This window comes from Phoxinus phoxinus (genome assembly GCF_949152265.1).
Source record: "Phoxinus phoxinus genome assembly, chromosome: 8".
Lineage (NCBI taxonomy): Eukaryota > Metazoa > Chordata > Actinopteri > Cypriniformes > Leuciscidae > Phoxinus > Phoxinus phoxinus.
In genome coordinates, this window is record NC_136883.1 from 24,555,442 (window position 1) to 24,580,402 (window position 24,961).

The window sequence follows — 24,961 nt, forward strand, 5'->3', positions numbered from 1 at the left end:
GCCGAAAACAGATTCCTGTGGGACATCAATGGAGAAAGTGTAATGCCAATGTGTTTAGTGGGTCATGAAGTGCAGTGTTGCCAAGTCTGAGGGTTTCCCACATAATTATTGGCTACTTTTAAAGTATGCCATGGCCTTATTTTTGAGGTTGACCATTTGACATGACAAGATACTTGGCAATGATGACGGTTTATCAGGGTCAGTTTTTATCAATGTTTTCGAAGACTGCTTCTTTAATCTAAGGACATTGTATTTGCTTTGTAAGCAGTATTTTGAGTTTTAGTTTTGGACTAGTTTTGCTTTGATTTGATGATCTTTATCCTGGTGAGAATATTGTGACATTGACTGGTGAGTTCAGAGCATTCCAGGGCTTTAATGAAAAAGTGAGAAAGAACATTTGTTGGCCATTTCTGACATCAGTCAGTCCTGAAATGTTGATATTAAAATGTAATGGGACAAAACCAGTGGTGTTCAAATAGAAGGACAAGCACCTTTACCCTTGCAGGATTAAATGGCATCCCCTAGAATACCAAAATTGGTGTGTCTCAACAGACCCGTTCTGTTTCACTCTGTAAAATATGAAGAGCTTATCCAACACTGTCCGGATGGAATGTGTTTAATCTGAGAGTTATAACCCTCCATTTGGGTATTCACGTCTTCATATCCGCTCTGTAATCTCACATATAGGCCTACTCGTGTACGCACATTACATAATGACCACCCTTGCTCTGTAAAAACATGACATCTGTTACTCGGGCAGCAAACACATGCTGACAGCTCAAAATATACAAGAAGAGACACACCGCAGGAAATATTTATTTTGAAATCAATATAATTGACTTTTAGATCTGCATGGCTTGTACACCTCGACACACCATGCCGTAAATCACAATTACAGTTGAAATTGGACAATGTCAGCAAGACATCGGGTCTCATTCTCTAATAATGTTGACAAGTATCTCACACACAAGGTGTGCTGATTTTTTTTTCTTTTTTTGCGTGTGTTTATAAGGATTTAAAAAAAATATAGCCTATATAATATGAAATAATATAGTATACTGTATATACACACACACACACACACACACACACACACACACACACACACACACACACACACACACACACACACACACATATATATATATATATATATATATATATATATATATATATATATATATAATAAAAACAACTTTGTTTTACATTACACTTTATATATTTAAATTTGTTTCAAAATTTGCTCATGATTACTCATGATTTCTGCATGGAAATAATTGCACAGGTTTTATGCATAAATCTATGCTCACGATTAGAGAACAAGACCTACTGTGTTTTTACATAATCTCTTACAACCCTCCCGTTGGTCAGCTCAAGCTCTAAAGCTTTAATCCGTGAGTGTCAGATATCAAGTGATACAAGTGATGAAAAGTGTTTGGCTAAGATGTGTGCGCCCTGAGCAAATTGAGTTTGTGCAAGGGACAGAGTGTCTCATTACTTCAGCTTCAGTCATCTAACATGAGAGGTTGTATTCTGTGTTAGAATATATGGCTCATTTGCAGTCTTACATCACCACATCTGACAGTTGAATCATAGAAGTCAATGGCACTATTCTCATTGCATTTATTTCCGTTCTAACAGGTGCCCTCATAAATTCAGCTAACCCAACATGTGTCATTCATACACAGACCTTGTCCCTCGGAAAGCTGCTGAAGTGACGAATGTAATGTTTATTTTTATTGCTGTATTATGTGATAGCATCAATGTTGTGAGTGACAGGCAGGCTCTCATTGACCACGGGCCAGATAGCGTGTGTTTGGACAGTAGCAGCGGCAACAGCTGTGTGGCAGTGACGGCCCATAAATATTTGAGAAGAGACTCGATCTCTCAGTGTAGCACTGGATTACAGTAACCTCCCTAACTTTACACCCCCGTGGGCATGCAGAGCCAGTGAAGGTGATATTGAAGTATAACTTCTCCCCTGGTCATGAAAGTTACACCTGAAAAGTGATGCTATTTTTCTTCTGTGTTCTCTTCCACAACAACCGGGACATGAAACTCAAGGTCATCGAGTTCAGCTGCGTTGAGATGCGACGAGAAGGCCAAGGACATTCATTAGCAACCATTGGGGAAATGTGCCTCTTCACTTTCCAACTGAAATGAACTCTATACCAACAATTTGTATTCATTTCACAATTTTGATTACAGGGGCAGATTATCAATTAAGAAAGACTTATTTTTTTATGGTTCCTTGCACAATACTATGTCCTGAGCTTAAAACGCTTTTACCATTAACACATTATTTGAGCTCCATGTATGGCTTTTCTATCCTGACAGAGTAAACTTGCTCAGTACCTCACCTCATACAGCATTGCACTTTCAAAAAGTGACATCCACGAGTCAAAAAGCGCATTTTTATCTTGCGTTTGCTTTTGTTATCTATATTGGTTAGATTTAGAGTAGGTGGTACATAATTTTTACTCACTGGACATTTCACTTTGAAAATGTCGCAAAAATTGCAAGAAACTGCGTAATATCATTTTGAAGAGATGTCATGTATTTGATAGGTATTACACATATCAAGGCACATATTTCCAAATGAGCCTGTGTTGTTAATGTGTCATCAAAAAGTCTGATGGTATGTTGTTTTAGTAAAATTAAATGTTTGTGCTAACACTGATTGTTTGGTATTTTATGGTATTTTTTATTAATAGTTCAATCACAGCTAAAATGTGTCAGAACGCTAATGTTAACGGCTATGCAATTTTTATAGTGAATTAAAGGGGCAAACCAATTGTAAAACAAAATGTTTTATTCATTTTGGCAATGCTGCTCTCCGAAGAGGCACGTACAGTATGTGTTTCTGATGGTTTTGGAGTTTATAGCTAACTCTGAATCCAGCATGATTGTTCACTCATTTGTTCTTCGTGATGGCTGCAGTTGTCAGCCCTGTCACATAAAAGCGTTCAGCAGTGCAGATGTTAACACGGCACTCCATATGCTGGGAACAGTGTCATTACGGCGCACCTGCCTTTGTTATTCCAAATCATAGAGAGGGAACAATTATGAACCTCTAAGCATCATCTTAGTGCTGCACCACTAAAAAATGCTTTGCATTTTCATTTGAACATTCTATGTGCAGTTTGAAGTCCCTTAAAATATATAAAAATAATAATAGCATGCTGAGAAATTCCCCTCCAGTCCAAAAATTGTTTACAGAGACTAAGCTGCAAAGCGAATATCATTGTGAACGCATAAACACTTGATCACCCATATTTAAGCATCAACACCCATATTTGAGCATCAACAAAGTCTTTTCAGCGCTGCATAAATGTCTGAAGTTTTGATTATTATTATTATCATTAAATTATGGTTAAAAGTCCTTGATCATTTCAGTCTGGCCCAAAAAGTTTTTGTGGCATATTTCAGGTCAGATTAATTTGATGCAGACCTTTCGAAAATACTGTTATTAAGACGCTGAAGTACCAACTACACTGGACTCAACAGCAAACCCACAACCTTTACAGTAAGTATGCACTACAATTTATTTCACATGCAAAGAGAGTATTAACGTAGTCTTAAAGGGGTGGTATAATGCCCTTTTCACAAGATGTAAAATAAGTCTTTGATGTCCCCAGAGTGTGTATGTGAAGTTTTAGCTCAAAATACCCCACAGATATTCTTATATAGCATGTTAAAATTGTCACTTTTTGAGGGTGAGCAAAAACACACCGTTTTTGTGTCTGTCCCTTTAAATGCAAATGCGCTGCTTCTCCAGGCACAGAGGCGGAGCTTCAAGAGCTTGTGTCCTTTTACCTTATCTTGTTTATGTTCAAACCAAAGTCCGACAATAATGGAGAGACTCAAGAAGAAGTGACAACATGTAGAATGCAACAGGACATTTCTGAATGGTTAGTTGATGAATTAAGGTTATCTTCTAGTCATTGATTGGCATATTCTGGGAATATATTCTAATGGTCAGCAACAGCCCATGAGAGTTAATTTAGTTGCATAAAAGCTATAACTCACTTCCCTAGCATTGTAATTGCGCATAAATCATTTTGTTTGATATAAAGCAATAATGAAATCCCAATAACTTTTGATTTGTAACCATATTGGATCATTCAAATATCAAGCGCACAGTGCAGCAGATGGTCTCTGAATGTTTGCTTTCAGCTTGAAGACATGTTGGGGTCTGTATCCACATTGTTCCCAAAAGCAAACAGTTACTAAATGATATGCCTGAGGTCTGGAGAGAGTGTGACTCATTAAAACAACATTGAGAGTCGAGGGCAAGACTTTTGAGGTAGGTTTTATCCCCATCTTGTTTTACACTTCGTCAATTATACAGTGCTTAGTGTCTAGACCTTGCTATTGCATTACTCCATCAAGGACAGCATGTGTCAGGAAAATGCAGCTTCGGTAAGCACCTCACCTAAAAACTCATCAACAACAAGCCATGTCAGTCAAGCCTTCATGGTTTAAACATCCATTCGCTCCGTGATTTATCTCATTCATTTATTCAGAGAATGTCAATGGTGCATGTAGCTATAAATGTTTTACTATCTATCTATCTATCTATCTTGGATGTCTGTATAATATAATACAATAATGTATGGAATAATTGACGAAGGACTGTTGAATTATTAGAAATTCAAGAGAGAAAGAGAGTATGTGCTTTCCGTACATAATAAAACATAAATTTGTGGGGGGAAAAACATGAAACTTCATAGTTTTTATCCTATTGTTTTCTATATTTACCTGCTTTGTCAGTGTTGTTGTGGGTTTTGGTTCTTTTGCTGTTGTAGGCTGTAAGGACCTTTGAAATAAATAAAATCATTTGGCGAAGGGATATGAACATGTAATGCGGTCAAGACCAACCAATCAGATTGAAGCATTCGACTGCCCCGTTGTATACAATACAATACAATACAATACAATACAATACAATACAATATATACAACAGTATTATATAATCACATGTAAAGCAGTTGCAGTGTATAGCGCTTTCTGTAACATAAGCTGAACCAGTAATGGTAAAAACCCACCCACGCCATCCTCAAAACCTTCATATACCAGGCAGGATCTTTTAAGTACATAATCTCCTGCTGATTCTTGTCTATGCTCCCTCTATATCTATTATCCACAGCTGCCTCTCTCTCTCTCTCTCTCTCTCTCTCTCTCTCTCTCTCTCTCTCTCTCTCTCTCTCTCTCTCTCTCTCCTGCTCTCTCACTAGACATCACTACTGACTTCCTGCCTGCTCCTGATTGGTCTGTATGAGCAGGAGGAGATTAGGGCAGTCCCTAGTCAGCTGGATGGGTGTCCAAAGAGTGCCAGGATACAGAGAGAGATGCTGCCGCTTTAAGAGTATTTTTAGGCTGATAGTTGATGATGGTCAGTGGTGGGGAAAATCAGAGTTAGTGGCAGCAGTGCAGTAGCTGCCTGTGAATATGGATGACAAGGGGATACGCTGATGTACTGTGGATGTAAACGCTTATTTAACGCCATTAAACACACTGGACTTGGGTTATTTGTAACCTTAATTTGTCGGGGCTAAAATTGGGTAAGTAGTTGCAATTATGTATTTTTTTATTATTAATATAGAAAAGTTTTTAATTTTTTTTGCTAGACTGAGTATGTTTTTGGCTTCAAGATTATATTCAACCATACACTTTCATACATGCAAGCTTTACATCATGCTTGGCTTGCAGATATGAAATGATGCTATGATGGAGGATGGGGGTTGGTTGACCACTGTGAACTAGCTGTCAAGCTATTTGTTTTTCTAGCTCGACAACCCAGTCCATCTTCTTCCTCTCTGAGGCAGATATTTAAATTTAATGAAACTGGCGAACAGTGTGTGATCAAGTTACAGTATTGATTACAGCCTGACCCTCTGCTGTACTCCACATGCAGAGAGGTTTGTGTGCATGTTTTCCTTTGGTTGTGTGTGTGTGTGCGTGCGTGTGTGTGTGTGTGTGTGTGTGTATATTATAGTAGATTATAACATCCAATTAATAATACCAGCATGTGTGCTTCAAATATACTCATATATCATTAATATATACTGCTGAGACAAAGCAAGAATATCCAACACCTTGTGTGATGAGTGCACTTGTGAATGTGTATTTGTCAACGTCAGCTTGTTTAGCTTGTCCATCTGTTTGTGTCCTCATGTTTTTGTACATGTATATTTTTTGCAGTGATAGCGCATGCTTGCATCCTTTTCTATAACTATGTTTGTTTTTCGCATGAGAAGCTGAGACACCTAAAGAGGCTGAAAGAGAGAAAGTTTGTTTGAGGACATGAAAAATGTCAAAAGGTTTAGGCATGCTTGATGGAATAACATGTCAGGGCCAGTGAAGCAGCAGAGCTTACCGAAAGCGGGAGCGAAGACTTGCTCCAACATCCCCAGACATCAATCAAACAAACAAACAAACAAACAAACAAACACACACACACACACACACACACACACACACACACACACACACACACACACACACACACACACACACACACACACACACACACACACACACACACACACACACACACACACACAAGGGTGTTTTGCTACCCTTGTGAGGACATTCCATAGGCGTAATGGTTTTTATACTGTACAAACTGTATATCCCCTTACACTGCCCCTATCCCTAAACCTACCCATCACAGGAGACATTCTGCATTTTTACATTTTCAAAAAAATATAATTTAGTATGTTTATTAACCCATTCCCCTCATGGGGACCGCTGGCTTGTCCCCACAATGGAGGTGATTTCAGGTTTTACTATCCTTGTGGGGACATTTGGTTCCCACAATGTAATATAAACAAAAGCACACACACACACACACACACACACACACACACACACACACACACACACACACACACACACACACACACACACACACACACACACACACACACACACACACACACACACACACACACACACACACACACACACACACAAACAAACAAACAAACAAACAGAAGAGCTACATTGTCCAGAGGCATGCTTCAATAAACACTTTTCTTACAACATAAATACGTACGAATAGCTATATTATACGGTGTGAGAAAAATATGAATGTAATATTATAAAGACGTTTAAATTAACGTTGTCCTAAATTAAGCGATTAGCTTTTATATTGTCATTTTACTAAAGCAAATAAATAAAATATTATCTGGAAAACACTGCATATGTATGCAGTGGTGTAAAGTAGAGTAAATGTAAGCTAGTTGCTATATCCTACTTACGTAAGTATCTTTTTGGCTACTTTGCTCTTTGACTGAGTATGAAGATATTAGCAACATTACTCTCTACTTGACTTTATTTTTGAATAAGCATATGCGCTCTGTACTCCAATTCATATCTTGTGTGTTTTGCCTTTACTCACCCAAACTTGTCAAAAAGGCTACTTTACGTGAATGTGAGTGCATTAGCAGGTACAGTAGTTGTTGAATATATGAAATGAGGACATGGCTGCAGCCAGTAAAGAGGCCGAAACCAGCACATACAATACAAGTAGGCTGTGACTATTTACTTAAAGGCCCACTGATGTGCCTTGAAATATATATGCAGCATTATTCAATGTGTTGACAGAATTTCCAATGAAACAGGAAGAAAGGGTGGGACATATAGAGCAGCTTCTCCTATTAAAAAAAAAAATAGCCAATAGCATTTCGTTCGTATCAGTTCGCCCAGAGTTTGGATTTAAAGGGCACCTATTATGGAATTTAGAAATTTACCTTTCATGTAGTGTGTAACATAGATCTAAGTGAACAAAAACATCCTGCAAAGTTTGAAATATGAAAGTGCACCGTATATAAAGTTATTGTCTTTCAAAAGTAAGAGTCGACTCGGAGTCATTTTTATGAATCGTTAGAAGACCGAAGCTTTCTCTCTGACTAGATGACGTCAACTTGTCAAGTTATTTGAATACGACACGCCCACTTATTGCGCTCCAAGGCCAGGGAAAATATCATGGCGACGAGACGCTGTGTTCTGAAGTGCGACTCAAAAGCCAACTTTTTTCATCTGCCCAAGGAGGAGCATTTGAAGACTAAAGCCTGTTTTATGCTTCTGCGTCAACTCCACGCCGTAGCTACGCCGTTACTCCTACGGCGTCATGGCCGTTTTATGGTTCTGCGTCGGGTTGTGTTGCATCGCGGTGCATTTCACCGCGAGAACGCTAGGGGGGCGGTATCACAGCCCTTGTGGTCTGCGTCGCCTCGACGCGTAGTTAAAATTTTTTGGAGGTGCACGTCGAGCTACGGCGGAGGGGGCGGAGAGGGGTTCGCGTCGACGCAGAAGGGTCTGCGGGGGTACGCCCTCGATTCGACGCAGAAGCATAAAAAGGCCTTAAGTGGCTACAATTCATATAACTATACCACAGAAGTATAGTCCGAGCCTTGTGCTTTGTTCGTGCCATTTTGAAGACGATTGCTTTTTAAATGCAATCAAACTTGGATTCGCGAGCCGACTGATATTGAAGGAAGGTTCATTTCTAAGTGTATTTGCATCAGCTTCCTCGCTTTTATGTTTTATGTAGCATGCTTAATTATTATTTTGTTTGTTGTGTAAGCACCGTTTAGCTTCTAGGTCTTCAATGGCAATTGTATTGAGATATGTGAAGTGTTTGTCGTTGTTTTCGGAGTTGTCTTAAAGAATTAGAGTAATACCTCGTACGTAGTAACGTAACTGCATTTTTTTTGTTGTAAAAACGTTATGTTTATGCATCGGGCTAACGCAAACAATGACTGATTGTGCTTTTACAATATGAACTCTGGGCTATGCTCGCTAACATAACATTACATTCTTTATCTTATTTTTAGTTTTTTACTACAAACTAAAGCAGTGGACTATAATCATTATTATAACACGATTTAATTGATAAAAGCATCATTGTACTCCGTGTTAAACAATAAATATTATCTCTGTAAACACTGCTGGGTCAGCTGACCAATCGCAGATTAGCGTCGCGCAAAGGAGGGGTTTGGAAAAATGAGTCGTTGAACGAATCATTTGGGAGTCGGTGAGCAAATCAGGTAAAAATAAATGCATATTATACGAAAACAAAAGTGTTTTTTGACATTGCATGCATGTAAAACTGTTGTTGGGGACTCCCTAAACAACATTAGGAACATTTTAAATGTCATAATAGGTGCCCTTTAATATGAAACTGTTACTAAAGCAAAACAGTGAACATAATCATGCTGAGGATGTGTACTTTGAAAAGTGTGTAATTTATGGTGCATGGCGCCAGTGTTATCACTTCTACTCGTCAGTGCTGTTTCTAAAGCCTAGTCTGTCTAACCGTTTCTCCTCCTACATCGCTTTAAAATATAGCATTCTGGGTAGAATTCAAATGGGTCTGATCCGTTTTGTGGTCTGCGGCGACCCACGCATATGATCCGCCCTGTGCATGCTGTGGCGGTTTGCTAACCGTGGTGCTAACGTAAAACCAGACTTAATTCGCCCCAATGGAAAGCATATCTACACTGTCTGAATCGTTCTCTGTCCCCAATATTGTGCATCATGTGCCTTTCACCATGTAGAAAATAGTAATTGTGTGAACAAGTGACCGATTTTAGCCGTAGCTTGTCTGTTTATAATGTGGGGGGTGGGGGGATGCTTTAGATTCTAGAGAGCATTTGATAGAAGAGAAAATCTGATGAGAGGATGAAGTGCAGGGTGATGTCATCAAAATCATTGATCCATATTGGCGGAAGTGAGAGACAGTACGTTTTGATTGCTTATATCTTCTAAATGCAAATTGTGTCATTGTTTTGGAGCACACTAGCTTGTAGATAACCTTAAGGCTATCATATTCATAAAAGCAAAAAAAAAAAAAAACTAAAATTTTGATTTCATGGGGACTTTAAAGGGTTAGTTCACCCCAAAATTTTAATTATGTCATTAATTATTCACCCTCATGTCATTCCAAACCCGTTAGGGTTAAAACAGTCCATGTAACTAGTGGTTCAATACCGACGAGAATACCGTTTGTGCGGAAAAAAACTAAACAAAAGTGTCCTCTCTTCCGTGTCCGTCTCTGACGCTGTTCACGTTGTAAACACAGCGCTTCCGGGTTCTACGTTAGACCGGCTGCTCAGTATTGGCCGGCTCCTGTGTCAACACCACACGCATGCGTCGACAAGTTGTTGAATAAAGAAGTTACTCTTGTTTTTTTTGCGCTCAAAAAGTATTCTTCATAACATTAAGGTTGAACCACTGTGGTTACATGGACTATTTTAACGATGTCTTTACTACATTTCAGGCCTTGAAAGTGCCCTTTAATATGTGGTTAGTGGTTCTCATATTGCTTTAATATTGCAGTAATAATGTTATGGAATTATGTAATAATAAAGTACAATGTGAACATGCATTGTTTCTGAAGATGCCTGAATGTTTTGATAAAGTATTTGACTTGCTACAGCCTCATTATAATAGACATCGAGTTAAATATAATATCTACAGACCAACATTACTCTGCATTGTGAAGAGTCAGTGTCAAGGTCCAGGTTCGAATTTTTCGAATGGCAGGTGTCTATAGTATCACAATAATCACAATACCTGATTGGTAGAGTCACCTTTCTAAATATTATCTATATATTTTTTTATAATTTCAAATGATACAGCTGAACTGTCAATCCTATGCAAATCAGAGGGGAAAAAGTGCTGTTCAGTGCGTATGTTAAAACATTTACATGATGCACGGGAGAAAGCGACATGTGTCACTAGGCTATTGGAGGTGCCACAACATACGGCGACATGTTCCGCAACAATGTCGGTGGCACATGACGCAATCCATCGGCACATGTGACAAGTTTTAGTGCCACATGCCACTATCCACTGGCACATGCCAATAAGAACCGGATGTGCCACCGAATGTGCTACTAAGCATAGCAGCATGTGCCAATAGCTTCTGTGCGTAAGATGCCATGCCACTTAATCTTAATACCGCCTCTCTGGTTTTCACTAGCATGTTGAGGACTAGACGCATCTTTGAGCCTACATTCAGTACGAGTAAAATTCTTAAATACTGTTCAAATCAGATACTCTAACCCCTGGTTTCACAGACAAGGCTTAAGTCCCAGACTAAAATGCATGTTTGATCTGTTTTAACTGAAATACTATTGATTCTTGTATTTGATTTTTATTTATTTTATTTTATGGAACATAAATGAAAAACACTTTCAGTCTCCTGAGCTTTGAAAGAACGACATCTGAGCAATCAGAAGGGTGAGAATGGTGCTGTAACAATGTCTGGAGGAATATTCAGACCAATCTTGTCGTGTGTACCCACACAGACACCCACCCACCCACACATGGTGGGAGAGGAAAAATGTTTCCAGCTTCCTAGTGTTTACGCTTCCCCACGCATGACGCAACACATAATCAGCACAACACACACACACACACGTCCATGCTCCCTCCCCCAACACATGACGCGCAGGCCGAGTGGGAGACTGAGGACATGCACGACTCACCGTACACACGCTCACTCGCAGGAACAGGCTCTGGAGAAATGTGACTCTCTCTCTCTCTCTGGCTGTCTTGATCTGTGTGTTTCAATGGCAGAATTCTGTCTGCCCAGTGGCAGAATAGATATATGGGGTGAATTTCTTGTTTACGTTAACATTACTGCATTAGAGCCAAATTAATTTCTGACAAAACATATGTTTCCAGACGATTCCTGGCTCTCACCACCTACCTAATTAAAAACACCTTTATATCATTTATGAAAATATTTTATACCAACACAAACCATTAACCTCATGCTAATGTAGAAAATTGTATTGAAGGAATAATTTAGGCAAAAATATGAAAAGTGATTGTTCTATCTTTCTATCTATCGTTCTATCATTCTACAGTATCTATCGTTCTAGCATATGGTAATGTCTATTGTTCTATCTTTTGATCTATCAATCATTCATCTGTCAATCATTCTATATCTATCATTCTATACATTGTTCTATGTATCGTTCTATCGATCATAATATCCTTCTATTTATTGTTCTTTCTATTGTACCTTCAAACTTCAAAAACCATCAAACTTTGACAAAGCCTTGTTTAAAATTAAAGTTTTAAAAGTCTTGACGTTATAAATAAAATAAACTGAAATTCAAAGAAATGTTATTCTTCTTCCTTAAATTTCAATTTGAATTGCATTTCTGCATCCTGTTTTCTACTGTAATTTTAATTCAAATGAACTGCATTAATTGGATGCATTCTCAGTTCAGTTCTGAACTCTGGTGTCTGGGTGAACTATATTCCTTTTTCTCCTTACCAATTTTATATCCTTAAACTTGGGCAACCAGTTGAAATCCATTAATGATATGGTTTCTAGACGTGCTGAATTCGCTGGAATAGACATTCCTCCTAATTGCATCTGACTCTGCATCATACGGTGAGGTGATGTATGATTATTCCATAAACCATTGCTAGACCATAGCTCAGAATGATTGAGGGCTTATTCTAAAGTGATGAGAATTAATTTACATTGGAAAGGAGTAAATGGCAGCTCTAGTTTTGGGCTTAATCCCCAGAGAGATGCTGGATAGATGCAATCTGTGATGTAGCTTCTTGGCAGATTGTTTAGACTGCTCTTGTTCAGCGCATTGCAGGGTGACAGGCTTGGTCTACGGTCTTGAATGAAATGCTTCTTGTAGAAAACTCGCCTGGGCTGTAAGCCAAGCACTCCTGATTTATGTGACCTCAATCCAACATGGTTTTCAGGCTTCTGAATGAGCAGGTTTCCACTAGAGCAACTAGACATTTTAGAGAAATGTTTGATGAAAGGAAAAAAGAGAGAGATCGAAGAAAGAGTCAATAAAATGATTTGATTTGAACAGGTACAAGTTTGGCTTAGCTTGAAGCCTGAAAAGATGAGCACTTGCGAAATGTCTGGCCTTTAACAGTGTGTATACGTGGTAATAGCCACTCATGATCTGCAAACATTGAAGGCTGTTGGTTTTTATGTACCGGCCTTTTTAAATTTAACATTTTGAAAATTCAATTCAAACGCTGACGCATATCATGAGAAAGCATAATTGCTCAAGAACAGATTAACACTTCATTAGATGTGTATGGATCTTTGCTTCTTTTGCGGTTTAAGATAAAGCCAAAAACTTTGTGGAAGTTAAAAGGCAGGTAGTTCTGAAATACTTTAGCAAAGTGATTCTCTAATGGTTTCGGTAGCGATCTTACAGCACCATATTTGTTTATTTGTTTTGTGTAAAAGCATATTTTCAGCAACTGAATTTATGTAAAAAATACAGTAAAGTTTGATTGAACACACAACCTTTGACAGCAACAAGAACATATTTGCAAAGTGTTTTCTCCTCTCTTTTAGTTGATAATCCTAATTGTTGTGACATGCTATAATTATAATACAACCAGTTTTTTCCCCCCGTTGCATAGTTGTGAACCACTGCTTTAGAGACAGTAGGAAAGTAGAGATCTTACATTGGCCATGTTACTGACATATTTGAAGTCTGTGGATTGCTGAGAGCTCTATTCTGAAGAGGGATGGGGCAGCAAGACTCAGGTAATGGTACTGGCATGCCGGCACTGATGGTTTTTTATGGATTGACCATTAGCACTAGAGTGGAGCACATTAGATTCTCTCAGGACCATAACTGATTCTGCCAGGCAAAAACCTATAATGCAGACAGAGAAAAGCAGGCTTCTCTCGCTGCCTGAGAACGGAGAGATGATGGATGTGAGTGAGTAGGAGAGAGAGAGAGAGAGAGAGAGAGAGAGAGAGAGAGAGAGAGAGAGAGAGAGAGAGAGAGAGAGAGAGAGAGAGAGATGAGGATTAAGTTCACTTTTATTACAATCGACTTACTATTACAAACAAATTACAGAAAAAAAAATACACATAATACATAGATTTTTTTTTAAAATAAATAGATAAAAAAATTACACTTTCTTTTTTTTCTTTTTTCCTTTAAAACCTCAAAACCAAATCATTATCAGACAATGTACATAATACTTCATTAATTCCCCATAATTCTATAAACTTTGGTAGCGATTCCACCATCTTGTAGTAAGCATACTCCACCCTCAATCGAGAAGCTACCAAACCTAAAAACATAGGCACAACGCTTATTGACCTTCGCCCCAACAGTCTGTTTTTCCTTGTCTTCCAAATAGCCAATTTTGCAGTGCCAGATAAAAAATTAATTAAAACCAACACATTTTTCTTTTGAAATGCATACTTTGGCCCGAAAATGAACAATTGAAAAGAAAAATCTTCCCCCAGGGACAAAAAACAGTTTCTTAAAAAATCAAAAAGAGTACCCAATCGTGAACACTCCACAAAGAGATGAAAAATTGACTCTGTCTCGGAACAAAAAGGACAGCCCACCCCAACACTAGGATTGAGGTGTACCACATGCCTGTTTGTGGCTATTGCCCCATGTACAATCCTCCACTGGAGGTCACCTGTCCGCTTGTCAATAGGACATTTATAGAGGGTACGCCAGCTGCCTTTCGGAGAAAAAATAGATCCAAAGAACTGTGTCCATCTTGTTGAAGAAACTCCATTCAAAAATTGCATGTTGGAAACTTTAACACATATCAAGTAAAGAGACTTCTTTCCAGCAGAATCAAAACTCTCCAGGACTGGTGTTTTCAGAGTCAGTAAAAAGCTTTCATCTTCCACCCAGTCTTCCACAGCCGCGCTTACAGTGATTGAGGGAAACAGATGACCATAACCTTCTTCTACCCATTCATTTAGGACATCTGGGTCTTTCAAAAACACTTGATAATCTGTGCTTAAGTCCTTGAATATTTCTGCAATGCACTGTTGTAAAAAACGGATTGATTTCACACCACTTCTTTGGCTCAAGACTTGCAAATCACTTCTCAGGATATGTCCCAGCTTATTGCACCCAGCCGCTAACAGTCGTGCTCGAACATTTTCAGATGACAACAGTCTTGAAGATAAAAAGGAGTTAAAAAACAAAGGTTCCTCCAACAACCAACGACCAGCAGGTGTATTAGACGATCTCGATACGGTAAAAACCTTCCAGGCCTCCAGCACAGATCTATAAAAGGGGGGGAGATCCACCATTTCCCTCTCTTGCAGTTGCATCAAAAACAAATGCTTGTCAAAACCCATTCCACCCGCTCTCCTTAAAAGAGCTGTTGCAGTGTCCATCCAGGCAGAGTTTTCATTATACAAGAGTCTTTGGGCTGTTTGTAGCCGAAAAGTCATTATCCTGGACTTAATATCCACCAAGCCCTGCCCACCTTCTTGTACTGGAAGATACAAAGCGGCTGCTCGAATCCAGTGTTGTCCTGACCAGAAAAAGGTCACCAAACTCCTTTGAATGCTTTGGATTAGTCCTGTAGGCGGCTGCAGTACACACAGTTTATGCCAAAGAGTGGAAGCCACTAAATTATTAGCGACCAAAACTCTTCCCCTGTAGGACAACAGGGGCAGCAACCATCTCCAGCGAGACAATCGGGTACACACTCTTTCCTCTAAGCCCTCCCAATTTAACTTTTCAGACTCATTTCTCCCAAAATAAATACCTAAAATCTTTAACCCCTCTCTTTTCCATGTAAGACCTCCTGGCAACTGTGGAAGATTTTCAACAGTAAACTGCCCTGCCCAAAAAGCTTCACTTTTGTCCCAGTTCAATTTCGCAGATGAAGCCTTTTCATACACATTGAGTGCATTAACCAGGGCCGTAATGTCTTTTTCATGATTAACAAACACCGTCACATCATCAGCATAAGCACTTACAGTAATACTTGAACTCTGAGATAAACCAGGAACAATAAAACCAGACAAAGTTTTACGTAAATTAAAAAGAAGAGGCTCAATAGCAATGCTATATAGTTGCCCTGATAAAGGACAACCTTGTCTGATACCCCTTGAAACTGGGATTGGCCGGCTTAGCCCACCTCCCACCTTAACAATACAAGCAGCACCAGAATACAGCAATTTGACCATGTTTAAGAAAGAATCACCAATACCAAAAGCTTTTAAAACGTTAAAAAGATAGCCATGATCAACCCGATCGAAGGCTTTCTCTTGATCTAAAGAGATTAAACCAACTTTCATTTCAAAACCCTTACAAATATCTAAAATATCTCGAATTAGGAACAAATTGTCCATTATTGTTCTCTCTGGGATACAATAAGTTTGATCTTTTTGTACAATTAAATTTAGATATTTTTTAAGCCTATTAGCAAGACACTTAGACATAATTTTGTAGTCAGTTGTTAATAAGGCAACAGGTCTCCAATTTTTCAGAAGAGATAAATCTCCCTTTTTTGGTAGTAAAGATAACACAGCACGTTGACAAGATATAGGCAAACAACCATCTTTGCTACATTCACAGAAAACCTCATATAAATCTTTTCCAATACAGTTCCAAAAACACTTGTAAAATTCAGACGGCAACCCATCAATACCGGGAGACCGTCCAATACCAAGCTGACCAACTGCAGTAGTGAGTTCTTGAAGAGATAGCTCAGTGTCCAAGGCAGTCTTAGAGTCTGAGTCTATTTGAGGCAAGTCTTGAATTAGCTGTTCAGCACAGTCAGTATCACAATGTTCAGCAGTATAAAGACTGGAATAAAAAGTCACTGCATGATGCCTCATCTCCGTGATATTACTGGTCACCCTCCCATCAGGAAGGCGAAGACATGACATCTGTTTCTGTTGTGCCACTTTGTGCTCTAAATTAAAAAAATAAGCACTAGGAGCATCCATGTCATTAACAGAGACAAACCGAGACCTTACAAGAGCTCCCTTCACCCTTTCATTCAAATACAACCCCAATTCTCTTTTTTTTTCTTGCAGGTTGTTAAACAGATTGGGATCATATCTTTTAATTAGATCCATCTCCATCTTTGATATGTCCTTCTCAATTGACTGAATCATTTCTCTTAATTTAATAGTGGAATTAGCAGTGTGCTGCAAACAAAACAATTTAATGTTTGTTTTCCCTATTTCCCACCACTGTTTTAAATTTTCAAAAGTGCCTTTACACAATCTCCACTGTTGCCAAAAAGTCTCAAAATGTTTACAAAAATTAAGATCTTGAAGCAATTTAGTGTTAAAATGCCAATAAGAAGACTTTTTTATACACTTGGACATACTTATAGTAAGAGAAACCAAATGATGGTCTGTGAAACCTACTGGAGTGATAAAACAATCAATACTCCGACTACTAAGGTGATTGGACATATAGATCCTATCCAACCGAGCAGCACTGACTCTGTTATCTGTCATTTTAATCCAAGTATATTGTCTCACTTGTGGATGTTTAATCCGCCACATATCTAAAAGATCTATTTCTCGAATTATTTTTGATAATTGAGATGAAGACTGAATATGAGGTTCTTCATTTGTGCGATCAATAGTAAAATTCTCAGTGCAATTCCAGTCACCTCCCATGATTATATTACCATCAACACACAAATTTAAAGCATTTCTTAATATATTGAAAAAAATTACTCGTTCATGTCCCACATTGGGTGCATATGCATTAACAAAATAAAAACAAACTCCATCCATATCAGCCTTTACTACTACTAGTCTTCCATTTACAGGTTCCTCTGTTTTTAAAACATTAACTCTTATATCTGGAGAGAATAAGATTGCCACCCCAGCACTCAAATTTGTTTTATGACTAAGTACATATTGCCCTTTCCACCATAATCCCCACTCAACTTCATTAGCAATATCGCTATGGGTTTCCTGAAGGAAAATAACATTTAATTTTTTCTGCTCAATTGTTTCAGAAACCAGAGCAAGCTTCCGTTCATCCCTTCCACCATTAATGTTAAGTGAACCAACCCTCAATACCTCCATAAAAAATGCTGGAAGAAAGAGCAGACAGGCAGAAAAGAGCAGAAAAAAAGAAAAAGACACCATGTGATGCATGAAAAGATAATTTAAGACACTACTTTTGACGTTATCCTTTTCTCAACATTCCGGTACCTTCTAACTGTAGTCAAGTGCTTCTTTAGACGGAAACGCTTCTTTTCACTCAGGAGATCAACCCCCACCGTCTTCTGAAGAAAAGTGACTGACTTAACAAACTTCTCTACATCAGGAAAGAATTCTTTGACATCAACCTGCTTCCCAAAAGTATTATCTAGAAACTGGTCAATTTCCTCTAAAGTATATAAAGAGAGATCCTTATGGGGATCTTGAGAATTCTCTTCAAACCCATACTGTGAGCAGGAGTCCATGTCCTGCACAGAAGCAGACTCATCTGACAACGCATCCTCTGCTGTCGTCAGCGAGTCTGAACGACTCTCTGCATCACACACATGCTGACCACCAGCACTAGTACTGGGGGACACATTCTCGTCACATTCACTATCCTGTTCAGCCAATAAGTGTTCTTTACTCTGAACCACATCAACATCAACATCAGTATTTGAACTGGTTGTCGCTACCACTGGTATCTCTGAGGTATTCGCGGCTACATTTAAAACCATAGTAACCTCCGACTGTCTTACCTCCGTGCGGCCTGAAATCTCCTCCTGACCCGTCTGTATAGAAGTAGCCTGAGCAATATCCTCTATCACTGGGCCAATATTTTCCTGTCCACGCTCTTTATGCGGACACATCTGCCGTTTATGGCCGACATCACCGCATTCAAAACAACGCAAACTTCCGGTAGTTGCATAAATCATATACGCTCCCCCTTCATGTTTTATACGAAAGGAAACGTTAAGTGTACGATCGGGTGATTCTAAAAACATGTAAACCTGTCTCCTAAAAGACATAACATGCTTCAAAGCCGGGTTCTTACATCCCAAAGAAATCGCTCTGAACGGACTCGCAATCTTGCCAAACCGCACTAGTTCTCGCTCCAATACGTCATCAGAGATGAACGGCGGCACGTTCGAAATCACTACCCTACTAGATGCATTATGCAGCGGTGTAACTTGCACCAATTCATCTTTAATAATAAGCCCACTTTCGATCACTTGATTTACAAGTTGTTGTTGTTTCAAAAAAACGACAACAGCTCTATTCATTCTAGAAGCAGAGGAAATATTCTCATGGCCTACCTTCTCTCCTACCGCAACCAAAACATCCTCCACGGTCACTCCGTCCTCCGGCATACACCTGAAGCCATTACGCAGAGAAACGGATGGCGTCTCCGCGTGGAACGCCATCCTTCTCTTACACAACTCCCACTCTTCCCACAAAAATTTAAAAACTAATACCAAACCATACAAATAAACAGAAAGGAAAAAAAGAAAAAATTGAAAAACAGGTGAAACTTTCACAGCTTCACTCTCGCCCAACACCACCCTCACCCACAACCTCCCAGCACGCACCACGTGAGAGAGAGAGAGAGAGAGAGAGAGAGAGAGAGAGAGGAATTGTCATACCCTATCAATGTTTACTGTGAAGGTGAACGGATTTAGGCCATTGGGCTCAGTGTTTCTGACTGCAGTTGACCTTCTATAATAAACATAAACCAGATAGCGTTTTGTAGCAGCCTGTATCCCACTCAGAGTTCTTTATTATAATTGGTTAATTTTTTAATTTGGTAACACTTTATTTTACAGTGTCCTTGTTACATATGTTACATGTTTACCATCGTAATAACAGTAAATTGTGCATAATTACTTGCAACTAACCCTCAAACCAATCCTAATCCGACCCTAACCCCTACAGCAAATACATGTAGCCTAGTTGCTTACTAATACTCAGTACTTAACCCTTTCGCACGTACGATCACACCCGTGTGATCAGTCTTGGCTGATCCCTGGAGCGTACGATCACACCGGTGTGATTAGAACGGTCAGCGCATCACGTGATCAACTGCTAAATTCAAATGTGCTTTCGCGCGTTGGCTGGCGCTGAGCCAGAGATGGACGTGCTCGCGCTTGTCATATATCATTCACAACTATTCAGTGTTTTCAACCACATAATGTTTATTTTAGGTTTCAGGCATTTAAAATCACATAAGTACTAGCAAACCAATGAATTTGAGTTTGTAAAATACACACAGATGTCTATGGAAGCGCCAATAATAATCCTTTCCATCATAATAAGACGACATGTTTTATTCATATCAGATACACAATGTGTAAGTAGCTTTACATTTTACCCTATTCTTCTCCCAGTTAACCTGCCACTTACTTTCATGTATTTCGTGAGAAGTGGAGGAATTGACGTGTTATTGACGTGCAATTTTCTCTTTTTGATTCAAAATATTCAAAAATATGTTAGATATAGCATGAAACACAGATATTCCGATTGTCAAATATGTGCATGTGGATGTGTTTGGTTGTTTAAACACTTTTATAACGATCGCGTTAGTTGAGCTGTATGCGCGATGGGCGGCGCCATGTTAGTTTGTGCTGGATTTACAACACGTCAATTCCTCCACTTCTCACGAAATACATGAAAGTAAGTGGCAGGTTAACTGGGAGAAGAATAGGGTAAAATGTAAGCCTACTTACACATTGTGTATCTTATATGAATAAAACGTGTCGTCTTATTATAATGGAAAGGATTATTATTGCCGCTTCCATAGACATCTGTGTGTATTTTACAAACTCAAATTCATTGGTTTGCTAGTACTTATGTGATTTTAAATGCCTGAAACCTAAAATAAACATTATGTGGTTGAAAACACTGAATAGTTGTGATATATGACAAGCGCGAGCACGTCCATCTCTGGCTCAGCGCCAGCCAACGCGCGAAAGTACATTTGAATTTAGCAGTTGATCACGTGATGCGCTGACCGTTCTAATCACACCGGTGTGATCGTACGCTCCAGGGACCAGCCAAGACTGATCACACCGGTGTGATCGTACGTGCGAAAGGGTTAATATAAGTATGTTATATTACACTGTATAACACCTTAAAAAAAGTGTAATTTATTTTACACCTTTATTTTAAAGTGATGTAGTTACATTGTACTTACTCAAAGAAGTAGGCTACTGAGTAATAATTAACTGCATGTACTGTAGAGTTACGGCTAGGGTTGTGATTATGGATCATTTACTGTTATTACTATAGTAAGTACATGTAGTAATGTGGAACTACATACCTTAAAATTAAGTGTTACCTTATTATTTGTTGTTGTTTAACCTCTTTTGCACACTGTTGGTAACATTTTCATTTTTCCATTTATCACAATGGTTATCCTTTCTGGCACCATGCTTATGAATAATTGCCAAAATATGTTTGTTGCCTAGAAGCATCAATTTATATTGGGATAATTTTTTTCTGCTTTCTTTATTCATTAGGAGAATCCCCTTTTCCCCCAGTATTCAGCTAGCCTACTTTACATTTCAGATTTAATTTCTAGTCAGATAGAATGTTTACTAGGAGACAATAATATTAATCCATAATATACAATCATCATTTTGAAACATGTAGGCAAAATAAATATATATTCAAACGTATTCACATTTATATTAGACTATATTATAGAATTTTAATAAAACTGCTTTTACTAAAAGTATGGTGTTTGTTATATAAAGGCACTGTCCCCTTACAGATGCCCGAATAAAACGTTAGCCGATTATTAGCCGAGAGTCTGTCAAAGACGAATGATTATGTCGCTTTAAATTCAATTTTCGCGAGGCGATGTATGCTGATCAACTGTCATGTGCGGCGCATGCGCATGCGCAGAGGGGATGGTTGTGAAAGCGGGTATGCCCTCAGTTCCTCGTAACCTCCATCCTAGACGCTGAGCAGCCAAGTCCGACTACCAAACAGCACTAGAGAGACAGACATGGGAGAATAAATAAGGATGCTCTCACGCTGCAGGTAGGATGCGGTTTGTACGACTTCAGCTGCCCGTTCAGTTGAAAATAATCGTGTTTTTCCATGTGACCACAGTGGCAGTTTTGATGAAAGATGATTATGGTGTGTGGTAGTAGAGTAGTAGGCTACTTCTAGTCTGGAAATGCTTTCGGCTTCTAGATGCTCTCAGACAGCATGCAAGAAAGCGGATGAGGTTTGGAAATCCTCACATCCTTGATCAAATTGCAGGGCTTGATCAAGGGCGAATGCATCATGATCTGGACAGTGAGGGAACCTCCATTTCTCACCGTTGCTCTTTTATTTCCTGTTTGAATGTATGTTATGATGAGGCGAGATCAGTGTGATTACTGCAGATCGTGACCGTCTGAGATTGATCATCTACAATCTCATATCGAATAACCAACCTATTATATTCTATACTATAGCCTAGTTTTTTGTGTATTGATGCAAAAAAAAACAAAAACAAAAAAAAAACAGACTTATTTTTTTTTGTAACTAAATCATCAAATCCTTTAAATTATGAAACATTAAGTTTTTTTTCACGTAAGATTGCAAAACACCCATTTGTGTTTTACACATGCAGCGAAGGTTTTCCAACCCGGATATGCCGACGGATGATTTCTGTAGACGGGCTATAGATGTTGGTTTTGAAGGAGCAGAAGCAGAACAAAAATTGTCAATATATATTTCTAGGCTGTCTGAAGAGCACAATGTGACTATTTAGCATTAATATCAGGTTATCGATGTGATTGAAATATTGACGGCGCTCTCTCTACTGAAAAACAATCATGCGTTTGCGAAAATAAAAATAAAAAATACACACAGAAAACCCACTCTTTGACTCTTTAAAGTTTCTCATCATGAATGGGTTCCGCATAGAGTTACTGCTGTGAATGGTGTATTGTGAACCGTGTTGTATTTCACTCTAAAAGGCAGAGCAACGTAATGCATGCGCTGAGCGTAGAACGCTGTCCGAGGTGCTGAAGGGAAACGTCCAAACACTGAGTCAATTGCAGGGGAATGCAGTCACGCTTTACACGAAAAATCTGAGTTTTATTGCTGTTACATATTCATGCTACATTTTAAGCTGTATTACACATGTGGATGAGCAACAGATGTAGTAAAATTGCAAAATTGTCTTTAGATTGGTCACTGTAACTGCAGAACTGCACTCGTAATTTGAATGGGTAGTTATTAAACTTTGAATCAACTGATTCAATCTATAATTATTTTATGCTATGGCCAACAGATAGGCTATGTTGCAGATATTGAATCCATTCTGGCATAATGCCATTCGGAATACCAAAGATCATGGAATCTATATACAATATGGAAACATTATCTTATGAATTTTGAAAAAAAAAATGAAGTAAGGTTTATTTGAAGTAAAGTGTGAATGCATCATGATCAGGACAGTAAGGGAACTTCTGTCCATCACTATTTGCTTTGTTATTTACCATTTCGATAGATGTCAGTGTGATTAATGCAGATTGTGACCGTATAAGATTGATCATCATCTATCACCAATACATGCTAGCTACCGATAACGTATTATAAAGTTCATGACTATTTTATTTGTTTGTTTAATCTTATTTACTACTTTTGCATTAATTAGGTTTTTACCTGCTTTGAAGATGACTTGCAGTAGCTAGACTTAGCATGCCTGAAAATAACAACACTTTTAGACTCCATTTAATTTGACTGTGTGTGTGTGTGTGTGTGTGTGTGTGTGTGTGTATGCTTTAAAGGTATGTATGCATTAAAGAGACACAATGTGTGACTTCTCTCTTTTCATTGTCCATTTTCTATTTCCTAAGGGACACTGGAGGTAGATGTGAGGGATAATTGCAACTGGTGAGAGAAGCCCTTCACTGGGCCCCTCCATCCCATCCCTCCCTTACACCAACATTCCCCACAGCCAACATGTTCTCCTCCAACTTTCTGAGTGGGGGGAATCCTCTAAGTGCGATGTCCTCTGCTGTGAACAAGTTTAGTCTTTTTGGGGATGAGGCAACTGAGGAAAAGCAACAACAGCAGCCTCCAGGTCCTTCCAAGCAGAAGGATCCTCAACAGCAGGGGAACGGCCAACCAGCCTCACAGGGACCTCAAAGGCAAAGTGGACAGCAGCCGCAGAGTGTGGGACGGGGAGCCCAAGGAGCTGTACGGGGTGGATCTCAACCACTAGGAGCTGGACAGGGTGGACCTCAACCACAAGGAGCTGGACGTGGTGGACCTCAACCACAAGGAGCTGGACGTGGTGGACCTCAACCACAAGGAGCTGGACGAGGTGGACCTCAACCACAAGGAGCTGGAAGTGGTGGACCTCAACCACAAGGAGCTGGACGTGGTGGATCTCAACCACAAGGAGCTGGAAGGGGTGGATCTCAACCACAAGGAGCTGGACGGGGCGGATCTCAACCACAAGGAGGTGGACGGGGCGGATCTCAACCACAAGGAGCTGGACGGGGCGGATCTCAACCACAAGGAGGTGGACGGGGAGGTCCTATACAGCAAGGAGCTGGTAGAGGTCTCCCACAGCAGGGAGTGGGGAGGGGGGGATTGCCACAAGGAGCAGGTGGGGGTGGATCTCCTAAGCAGGGCGTTGGGAAGGTTGGACCTCAACAACAAGGCCAAAGAGGACCCGGGTCTCATCCAGCAGGTGCAGCTGGGTCAAGGCCTCCTTCAGCAGAACCTCAGGTGAAAGATGGAGCTGGGGTAAAATCCCTCTGTCCAGTCTGTAAAATGACAGAACTCAGTTTTAAGTCCAAGGATTCTCCCAACCATAACACCTGCACACAATGTAAATCAGTGGTCTGCAACATGTGTGGGTTCAGTCCTCCAGATGCAACTGTGAGTACAAATTCCTAAGCATGATACATAAAGCAGTGGTATTTGATAAGCATGACTCTTTTTTTGTGCTCGTTTTTTAATTAAAATAGAAAAAAAATCAATATATTTTATATAATAGTGTTATTATATAATCAAGATATGTTATGCAAATAGATCACTCTAGATTTATACATCAGTTTGTACTATCAGGCGATGGTCACTATTATAATTCCAGAGTGCATTCTCTCTGAAGCATGCTTTATTGGACTATGATGGATGCTGAATTTTTTTTATAATACATTTAAAAAAAATTCAGTCTTCATATTCTTTGTTGATTTGAATTTTTG

General features: G+C 39.2%; 1 protein-coding gene across 1 annotated transcript in view; it reads left to right on the top strand.

Annotated features, from left to right (window-relative positions):
- Window positions 1-5,334: 5,334 nt before the first annotated feature.
- Window positions 5,335-24,961, top strand: part of pclob (piccolo presynaptic cytomatrix protein b) — a 108,558-nt gene continuing 88,931 nt past the window's right edge. The window contains exons 1-2 of the mRNA XM_079619989.1: window positions 5,335-5,565; window positions 23,603-24,635. Coding sequence (XP_079476115.1) covers window positions 23,709-24,635 — 927 coding nt within the window. The 5' untranslated portion in view covers window positions 5,335-5,565; window positions 23,603-23,708. The remainder of the gene's footprint in view (window positions 5,566-23,602; window positions 24,636-24,961) is intronic.